Genomic DNA, 10,904 nt, shown 5'->3' with positions numbered 1-10,904 from the left:
AGGTTGGCTCTTATCTACAAGAGAAATGAGAACACTGCTACCAAAAAAGTCAGGATTGGAAGTAATACACAATGCTCTTCTAAGATAACAGCCATAACTTGAATATTGTCAAATGTTACACCTTGTTCAGATCCTGATTCTGCAATGAAATCATTGCAAATCCATCTCTGCCTTTGTTTACTAATCTATCAAGATACCACTTGAGGAATGAGCCGTATTTTGTTTTTTAGGGAGCTAGAAACTGTCAGAACTCAGTACATAATAATCCTCCCTCTGACTCCAGTGTGTACAGTTTTCAGAAAGCTAGTCTACTCCCTATTTGTATACATATATTTTTATTAAACCATTTATGTTCTTAGGTGATGTTTATCACTCTACTTCCAAAGCAGACCTGTGTGGTGGGGATAATAACAAAAATATATTTGTTTTCTTAAAGGCTACTGAAATACAGCAGCAGCTATGCATAAACCATACTGTTCTCAATTTACAGAGAATGCTGTTTAATCATATTGGAGATGGTGCTTTGCCACGAAGTGATTCCAATCTGCCCGGCCCTGACAAAGGTGAGTGGAAATTCTGCACCATACCAAACTTGGAAGCAATGAAAACATAATTAATCTGTCATATTCCTGTAGAATGCTAAGTCTTTGGAGCGTATATTGTCATCTCCAAGTGTACAAGCATTCTAACTAACTAATAAATTATGCTAACACTCTAAGTTTCAAAACACTTTGCCAAAAAAGGGGGAACGTGGTGTTTGTTTGAACGGAGTGTTTCACTCAGAAGGGCCCAAGGGTTTGGAGGAAGGGGGTGACAGAGCAGCAGGTTGCAGCAGGCAGCCTGGGAGAGCTGCCCTTGCTGCTCAAGAGACGTATTGGGTGGTGAACCCTGCAGATGAACTTCTGGAGACCGGGGCAGAGAGAAGCTGAAGAGATGGAGAGAATAATGAATTTTGGTACCTGCAAGTCCTTTTTACCAAATCTGAGTCACTGTGCTTTTGGTTACGCTTTGATGGAAAAGATCAGTTCGTGGTTTGATGGGGGGTTTTGTGTTTTGTTTTGGTTTTCCTCTTGTGTTTTGTTTGTTTGGTTGGTTGGTCTTCATTAGAGTAAATGAGAAACCTGTGAATTTCCATAGACAAAATATTGCCTTTTATAATTTTGCACATGGGGAAATTCAGTGTTGTTGGCACAGTGCCTGAGCTAAGATTTCATTATGTGCTTCGCATCCATAATATACTCCATCATTTCAGTATGTGCTGCCCTTGTTGTACCCTGAATAAAGGATACAGTAAAGCAGGTGTACTGAAAATAATTACTTTGAGAATAAACTGTAACAAGAACTGACCAGGAATCAGGTTTTTGTCAATAAGCTGATTTTTTGAAGTATTTTTGCGTCCAAATTTTTTATGAAAGCTCAAGTGTCAGATTTTTCACAGGGCTGAAAAACATATGAAATAAATCAACATGATAATGGCTAAACTTTTCCACTGGCCTATGTAGCCAAGTACATTACAGAATTGTTAAAATAAAATATTCTTTCCTGGAGACTTTAGCAGTCCAAAGAACTGACTGCTTGGAAGACTTAAAAAAATAGCTTTTCAAGAGATTCAGGCATGTGAAGTACCCAGATCTGGTGCCAAGCCGTTTTTAGAATGAGGGCAAAACTATTCTGCTAGGTGACAACCACAATAAAAAGCAAACACTGTATTGCATATTTTGGCAATAAAAAGGCAAAATGTTCCTTTAGAAAATAGATATTCTGTGCTCTGTTATCAGGGTGAACTAATGTGCAATTATACTGTAACAATATTGTTACAGATAAAAAACAAATACTATTTGTACTTGTACTTTTTCTATTAAGGCTGGTATATACTGGTATAGTGGGATTCAAGTCCTCCTGGGAGCCCTTGGTGTTGCTATAATACCAATAATTGATACCATCAGTTAGTGACAATACTTTACTTTTCACTTCATTTCTGTAAATGAGCACAGGGTCCTTGCATGTGGTTCTTTATTCACAACTATGAAATTAGCAGACAAGAAGGAAACCCATTGGGTTTTGGTGGTTTTTTTGGGGGGGTAGGGAAGGAAGGAGATTTGAACCATTTTTTCCCCCACTTTTTTACAGGACATGTAAGTAAAAATCTGGGGTTTAAGTTAGTTTTTGTCCTGTCTGTGCAAAATACCATGTCTTTCTGTCTATCTGACTTCTTTCCAATCTGGTGGCGCCTTGACAACCTGAGATAATCCAGTTCAGTTCTATTAGGGCAGCTGTTCCAGGCCTTATGGGATCATTCAATTATGAAGTTGTGGAATTTGATAAAAGTCACACAGACAAATACAACAGCCAGTTTTATACATGTCAAGGTGATAGTCAGTTTACATGGTCAAGGAGAGATGCTCGACCATGGCTACAAACAGCTTCTTAGTCCACAATAATATTTTCATTTGATTTTTTTTTTTTCAGGCACCTTCATTTCTCTCAATTTTTACTCCCCCCATTTTGTGCCCTTCTTTCCACCATCTTTGAATGCTGAATTTGTAGCCTATGCGAGCGACAAGAGAGGGTTAGCACTGAAAGCCTTCTGAAGCATGGGGATTGGAATTTGGAGAGTTCCTTTCTTTAGTGCCTTCTGGATATAAAACATGTTAATTGAAAGAGTTTATGAACAGTCTGCTCCCCTCCTCCTAGAAACCTTTAAAGAGGAGTCTGATGCAAAGATGAACTGGTTATATTAACAGGCTTCAAGCTTATCTCCCTTCATGGCTGGGTTTGCAGTGCACCAGAGCGCTATCTCTGCTCCTGTTGTTGATGCTCCCAGCTGCTCTGCAGTCCCAAACTGACCTGAGGGCCAGATGCATACATCAGGCAAACAGAAGATTGACAGCCATTATTTAAGAGCTTTTCAAAGGCTGATGTAATCATGAGAGTTTTTCAGGCACGCTTGTTAAGTTGTTTAACATTTTCACTCTGTGTATTTTTACCCTTATGGATAAAGGCAAGTCAGAGGGCTGGAAGTGTTGACACTTATGCCAGGTTTTTCATTCTCTTCCAGCTGTAAACACCACCCCAAGCAGCTGGAGCCTGGACAGCGGGAAGGAAGCAAGGAACACATCAGAAACTGGAAAGCTTATATCTCCTCCTGTACCACCAAGACCTGCACAGACTGGTGAGTTAATGGACATTTTGGGCTAAGTTCCAGTAAAAAAGTGATCTACTTGAGCGCTCAGGTTCTTTCCACTCTGATTAATGTTTAGCTTCTTGGGCAGGTTAGTCTATTATTTGATTACTTAAATGGAAGGCTATAGATCTGCCTCCACAGGTATTTTCATCTCATTAATGTTCTGTGTAGTGTTTTGTTTCTAATACTCTGTTCCTTCACTTAACAACTGAGTAGTTTTAGACAGTTCATGCTGGTACTAGGGAGGATGATCAAATTTAATCTTTGATCTTATGATAATTGAGGTTAGCAATCAGGAATGATCATTAACCACAAAGAATCTTACTGACCAGAAAACACACAGCAATCATGGAAGTACATTAGTTCTGTTACTGTAACTAATTTTCCTTTCCAAAGATTAATTTCCATTTAAAGGAAAGACTGCTTAAGTGATACTATAAATATAAATGTTCTCAAGGGAGTGAAGTCGCTTGTTGTTTTTTAGACCCATGCCTCAAAATATGTCCAGGCATATTTACAATATATTTAGAAGTAAGCATTTTATATGTAGTACAGTATGTATTATCTTTTTTCTTATTTGACATACAATTACATAATATAATATCTTTCTTAAGAGAAGAAGAAAAAGAGGAGGGGAAAATTTATTACACTAACTTGTTTTGAACCCTGTTCATTCGTACCCTGTACATTTGGAAGGAAAACAAAATTTGTCAGAAAATATGAATGTCGAAGTTTCTTATACATCATTGATTGTACTGCAAGATGATCCTGAGAACAAAGTAAAATAAAAAATTTTCAAAAACTACATGCAGCAATCAAGCAAGTACCTAGAGGGAACCAGAGATAATGCTTGTGTATAGAATGATTTCCTATCCACTTAAAAAGATTTCTTAGCAAAGATTGTAATGCCAAGAGTGCACTGAAATCTTTCTGACTTTACAGCATCACCAGCAAGACACATAGCCTCCGTTTCCCCTTCTCCTGCTGGCAGATCACCAATGAAGGTACTGTCTTACTGCACTGTCTTTGTGGGGTGGGTCATATGTGTTACTGGGTAGATAGTGTATGTTTATTATCCATTATTTGGGATTACATTTTTTTCCCTTTTATTATCAAATGCCTATACAAAAAAAAAAAATATCACACGAGTAAGTAGCCATAACAATTACAACCGCTCCGAAGATTTTCAAAACTACAGGCAAGAAATCTAGTCTTTAGACTCTTTAGCCTTTCAATATTAGGCTTCTCACCTAGCTGGATAATCAAGCTCACCTGAGTCAGTGGACAGAAGAGAGTGTAATAAATAAATGGGAGAGATACCCGATGATCCGCCTCGTCCAGAATTCTGTCTCAGACAGTGGCAAAAGGGGAGATGCCAGCTAAGAAGAACCTATTGTGCAACCCATTCCTCTTACTCTTCTAGTGTCCATAGCTGTTGGATTAGAGGGTGTGTTAGGGAGTAATCACTGTTTCAGTCATTTTAATATCCATTGCCTCTGCAGAACGATCCAACAGGATTGTGTAAGAAGTTGGAAGTAGTTTGAAGCCTGACAATAGCAAACGATCAAATACAGGCTGTGAATAAGCATTGAATCTTCTCTGGCAGTTAAACACTTACAGCAACTGGGGATCCTGGCTAAACTAAGCAGGCTTCATTTCTGTTTCATGATATTTGAATGTGTTGGTACCTGCTTGTTGCACACTGCTTATTGGTTAAAAAATTTGACCAGGAAATCTGTGTCTTTCTCAGCACTGGAGGACACAAACACACAGCCTGCATATTCCAGGTAAACCCCAGTACTGACGGACTGTACATTAGTCTCAGGGATAGCCTACACCACCTCACTGAAGGTGAGATAATTCTGCAGTTAGAAACATGAGGGTCAACAACCTGGAAGGAGAGCAAATAGAAAGGAGTATGACTCATGCTTCAGGCACTTGGGTGCAAGGGCAGAGGGAGGCAACCCTGCCAAACTGGCCCCTTGGCTACCCAATGCCTAACTAATGCTGCAGGGATTCACGTCTCCTGAGGAAGAAAGTGGCACCCAAAATTGCCTCCTTTCCCCTTGAGGTGTCCCTGATCACAAGTCTTCAGCCAGTCTTCTGTTTGTCATCACTTGAGCCCGTAACACTTCCATTTGTGGCTGCACATGGTCCAGGTTCAGCATGGAACAATTGTGCTGGCCATCAGAGTGACCTGTAGTCCTGTTACCATAGTGTACCTTCTGCTGAAGTGGGCACCAGTCTCAGGTTTCACACTGACTGCTTACTAGGAAGCTCTTCAGAGCATTAGGATATTGTAAGAAAGGGGAGCAACTCCTCTCTGTTCCTGAATGATTCTTAGGGGTGTTTCAAGCTCGTCGTAACATTTTCTTCTAAAGGCCTGGACAGAACTTAAGCCTTTTACAGCCAAAGTCTGGATTGCTGCTTGGGAGAGGAATGCTGGCCCAGAATACTTCTGAGAGTTGCTGGATCTCACTTTGAGCATCTGTAAATTTCCAGACTGTTTTGGGGTCTAGACTCTTACTCACTACTGGTACAAGCAGTCTGCACTGCTGTCAGGAACCAAGTGCTTACTCCTGCTCAGCTCCTACATTGAAGCAGGCAGGGTTTACACATATTTGCTCTTGTTCTGAATGACAAAAACAAAGGTCTTATCTGTGTTCACTTAATCTGAGTGTCAAGTGTTCTTGGAACTTGAACCAATTACATCATTTATTTGAAAACCTTGATCCTGGATGCTAGTGGGGATAGGAGCACAGCTGCAGGTCCTCCCATGCAGAGGAATGGAACTTGAAACAAGTAGTTACACAGGCTTCTTGCAATGTCTGAAATGTCTTCAACATGTATTGAGCTTTAAATAAAACTTGCTGTGCTTTTCCCTAGCCATATACAGGGCTCAGTGTTCAGCCTTTGCTCCAACTGTTGTGTGCTGCCAGAGAAGGCCATCTTAGTACAAAACCCAATGATGTAAATGAAGATATTTTTTTTCCATTGCTTTCAGTCCACTGTGGATCCAGTCCTAGATGGATAAATAAGATTATCACAACAGCATAAAGTCAGTGCAGCCAGCTCTGTACATCCCTGCCCCTCTCCTTTTCTTCCCCTCCCCATCCTTTGTTGCATGACTCACACTCTCACCTCAAGCTGAGCAGCTGAGCGCCAACCAGTCTAACAAGAATTGGGATGAGATGTTTGTCTTTGACATGATTTTTCCATCCTTTTGTAGCCTGTGCTTGAGGCCTTTAAGTCTAGATTGTCTCAGATGGCTCCAGTCAAAATCAGATATGTTGCATTAACTTTTCAACTTGCAAAGTATGGTCTAACGTTTTGGAGTTTTCAATTGAAATTGCTTCACTAGAAAAGAACTGCTCAATGTTTTTAGGTAGGACTTTACTGTCCCTGCCCACTATTCTTCGTCAGCACTGTTGTTGCCGCTTGAACCCTCAGCTCCCCATCCCTCATCTTCCTCCAGGGACCTGCAAGGCTGCTGGTGCAGCCATTTGCAACCTTTGCCTTCTGTTGGACCCTCATCTCTGGGGCCCGCAGTGATGTCTTGTGTTTCGTCCAAGCAGCACAGTGTGCCCAAGGAATGCCTGGGAGATGGGGGACAGGAAGGGTGGAGCAAGTGGGGTTCAAGGTGCTGTCTGCAGCAGCGATGCCTCACATCACACCTTCCTGCTGCTGCCTCTGAATCGTGAGAGGGGCTGGAGCCCAGCAGCAGCTCTGAGCCGGGCATCCGCTCTGCGCTTCACCTCCGACGGTGGTATTGTGGCACACTCAGAAATGATGCCACAATGTACATGCACTTTTCATTGCATGACGGTGCGCTAAAACAATGAGGAAAAGCTTTGGAAAATGGACTTGGAACATGAGAGACTGAAGTAGCAGCAGTGACTGGGATGTAACTCCTGTGCTTTGGCATTAGGTGGCAGGACGCCCCTGGGTTGGCGCTGTGCGGGGTTCTGCATTTCACTGAAAGCTAGGAAAATGGAGGCCGCTTCTTAAAGGCTTCCAGATTTTTCCAGAGTATTATGATAGTAAGATAACATTTAAACACAGTTTTGCTTCCACTTACATGAATGACTGGCATGAGCACTGTGTAAGGTGCACCTAGTCACTCTGGAAATGAGCTTTTTATTGTTTTCTTACTAGATTTTAATTAAACGGGGATGCAACCGTTTACATTTATCAAGCCTCAGAATCTGTATGATCTGTGTTTTCAGTCTGAGCACAGAAGCACTCCCCCTCGTTTACTCCAGGTAAATCTTTCTGCGCTTTCTTTTGAGCAGGGGTCTGTGCAGTCATTCACACCGTCTCCAGTGGAGTATCATTCCTCGGGGCTCATATCCAACTCCCCAGTGCTGTCAGGGAGTTACAGCAGCGGCATCTCTTCGCTCAGCCGATGTAGCACATCAGAGACGTCGGGCTTTGAAAGCCAAGGCAGCGAAACAACAGTGACTGTCCCAAGCTACAGCGTTTCTGAGGAGCCTGTGAGAAAAGAAAGCAAAACCCCGCCGCCTTACAGCGTGTACGAGCGGACTTTGAAGCGCCCCGTTCCTCTACCTCACAGCCTCTCCATCCCGCCGGCCGACCCGCCGGCGCTGCCGCCCAAGCCGCAGCTGGTCCGGCCCAACAACCTGGAGAACAGCAGCAGCAGGAGGACTGAGCAGGTGCCCCGGCCTAGGCCTCTGCCCCGCAAAGTCTCTCAGCTCTGAGAAGCCACTTTTATATTTAATTGCCCCAATTCTTTACCGTTTAAGAAATACTATTTTTTAAACATGGTAAAATGCGTTTAGTTAGGCACTTTAATATTTCACCCACCTTTTCTTTCGAGTAATTTTGAAATGCTTATTAATATTATGTTGCACATTTGAAATGAAATTACTAATTTAGGTTGGCGGATATTATAGGAAGCATGAATGTGAGGATTTTTTTTTTTTTTAATTTCATGATGGTAAATACTGAGAAATGCTTTTATTTGTACTTTATTTTTATTTTAAAAATCTAATCTAAAACCCTACAACTCTCATCTGAGTTAGCCGAATGCTTCTTACAAAATATGGAATATACTGACTGAATCTTTACTACTAGAGATAAATGCACGCTTTCTAACAAAGTAGTCTGTAGACTAGGATGTTTCTGCAAGTAGGCTGAAAGTTGTTTCTCTTATCCAATGAACAGGTTGGTCATTTCAGATGTCTGTGGAAAAACTCGGATATAATGCAAGTTATACTGCAGAGAACTGTTGTAAGAATGTGGTTTGGAGTTTTTGGAACACACACTCGGTTTATGAAAATACGTGCATTTCATTCATTTCATTCAGCGTTACAGCATCATTCTGGTGAATCCTGATCAGGTTTTTTTGTATTAGTGTATCACTGTACCTGACGCATCCTTTTCTTTTTGAGGTGCAATTTACTTTTATTCTTCCAGTTAATGGTTTGTTGGTTGATTTTTGTTTTTGTTTTCCTGCTTTGGTTTTGTTTTTTTTTAAAAAGCTAGCAGTCTGCTAGTGTAAGTTCTCTGCTCTTTTTGAAAGTTTACCCTAAAACACAATCTGTGTATGAAATAGGTACAAATGAGTTGTTCATTTAACTTGCGTACAAGAATCAGTACTGACTAGTACCAAGAGCAATACACTAAATAAACACTTTTTAAAAAATGCAGATTACCAGATATCAATCAATATATTTCAAAAGCTAATTGCAAAGGTCATTAATAATGATGTAAAAACCTAGCAAAAATTCTGAACGGCTCTTTGGATGTGTATGTACCAGTGGAGTCAGGTTTTGGATTTGCTTTTTAGCTTGAGTTCATCACCATCATCTTTATGTAGGAGAATGGTGTTTGGCCTTAGGTTGTATTTTAGTGACTGGCATCTGAGGAGCTCTGGAAGCCGTAGGAATGTGGAGAGGGAAAAGAAAAAGGCACCTTCTGTATGTATTTTTTGTATCTTCTTTTACTGACTGTTTAACATGTGCTTGGGAACAGATGTGTGAACTGCATTTTAAATCATGCTGTTAAAAATATTCTCCCTCTTTTGTTGGGAAGCTCATCTTGATTTTAGCTGTGTTTGATTTGTTGATAGTTTAACTGGAAGAAAGTGACCACTTTTTATATTCTCTCAATTAAATCTTCAGCAGTTACAAGCTGTTGATGGTAGTTATAGAGGTTTTCTATAATAAATGTTCAAGTATTTTTGTACATAATTGGTAAATTTTAATAAGGAGTGTACCATTATGTGAAAAAGCAAACAGTTGTGTATGCAGTAAGATTGTTATTATTATGCCAAATACTTTATGTATGGAAAAAAAGAATATTTGTAAATATGTGCTTTTAACAATAATTCTGCCATATTGACTTTACAATTTTGAATGTCAGAAAAATTAATATATGTTAAAATATTTATGTTTTAGTGAAAGTATTCTTAACTTGAAAAGGAACATATGAATTTTAGGTTTGTATCTTGCTGATTCAAAGTCTGAAATTCCTTGAACTAGGTCTTGCTTTCTACTATAGCGTTTTTGTGTCTGTAACCACATCATAAAAGGTGTAGAAGGCTACGTATTTATGCGTGTATAAAAAGGTAATGCCTGAGATTTAAATAAGGTGTCACAAGTAAGATAACAAAGCTGCTTTGGTTTGTTTTTTTTTTTTTCACCCTTGTATAGTTTAATAGATTTTGTTGACTAATACTTGAGCACAGTATGAATCAGTGTTATTTGCTCCCAAAGCCTTTTTTTATTTCTGGCAGCGAGCAGAATTGATGATTTAATCATTCGCGTGCATTACTGAAGTCAGCTTTGCAGCAAAACATTTCATGAAGTTTCCGTTTACCTAGACATTCATATTGGTTGCTGCGTAATGTTCATATGGAGTAAAGTGATTTGATTAATCTTTACAATACAACTTATTTTCTACAGAATGCGAAATTAATTCTGCAACAAGCCAAATTATAAAGTTCTGACTCCCTGTCTTGCTAAATCCAGTTTTCTTTCTGTTAAAAAACTCCCAATGGATCTAGTTTTCTCCCTATTTGGATTCGAAGCGGCTTTGTGAGACAATGTGGAGAGTATTGACCTGCTCTTCTGAACAAGTGAAGAATGTAAAATTTACTAGGAGAGTTCCCTGTAAATTAACCTGCATGAGTGCTCTGTTTTTATAACTGTGACATCAGGATAGTCTGAACGTTAGCAGACAGTGTAAAATTGACAGAGAACTCTAAGACCAAGCTGATGTATTTTCTGCTTAGCCAATTTTGACAAATTGATTCTGTAGATCAGCTTTTCAACCTGATTTCCTATAAAAAATGTAGTATGAAATTTTGTTATGTATGTTGCAACACCCAGCGCTTGAAAACCTAATGTAAATAAAGGACTTATTTGAATTTTATGTATTACTCAGAAATGTAGTTTTATCACTTTCTGGATGACAGTGAGTAATTTATAAGCTCACATAAGAGGACCTATAAGAACAAGTTGCTGTTACCACTCAATAGCTTGAATATTACCTAATGTATGTTTAATGGGTAGGATGATCTTGTATTCAAATATTGCATTTGAGATGCTGGTACCTCTGGGATGGCACCAAAGCTTGGCTGGCTGGCTTTGAAATGATGCAGTTCAGACCGGTTTACATGATGGGCTAATGCCTCTCTATCTTATCATGATATCTCAAGTCAGATCATAAGCAACAGTCTGTGTTCTGAAAGAAGCAC

At 39.8% G+C, this 10,904-nt stretch overlaps 1 protein-coding gene across 11 annotated transcripts in view; it reads left to right on the top strand.

Moving 5' to 3' along the window:
* Nucleotides 1-10,579, top strand: part of DOCK4 (dedicator of cytokinesis 4) — a 236,737-nt gene extending 226,158 nt beyond the window's left edge. For all 11 annotated transcript variants that reach the window (XM_071803296.1, XM_071803295.1, XM_065836787.2 and 8 more), the window contains 4 exons: nt 491-563; nt 3,059-3,172; nt 4,127-4,188; nt 7,477-10,579. In XM_071803296.1, coding sequence (XP_071659397.1) covers nt 491-563; nt 3,059-3,172; nt 4,127-4,188; nt 7,477-7,902 — 675 coding nt within the window. In that variant the 3' untranslated portion in view covers nt 7,903-10,579. The remainder of the gene's footprint in view (nt 1-490; nt 564-3,058; nt 3,173-4,126; nt 4,189-7,476) is intronic.
* Nucleotides 10,580-10,904: the final 325 nt, after the last annotated feature.

Source organism: Patagioenas fasciata, chromosome 1, assembly GCF_037038585.1.
Source record: "Patagioenas fasciata isolate bPatFas1 chromosome 1, bPatFas1.hap1, whole genome shotgun sequence".
Taxonomy (NCBI): domain Eukaryota; kingdom Metazoa; phylum Chordata; class Aves; order Columbiformes; family Columbidae; genus Patagioenas; species Patagioenas fasciata.
Note: the sequence above shows the minus strand (reverse complement) of the source record. Positions and strands in the feature narration are given on the sequence as shown.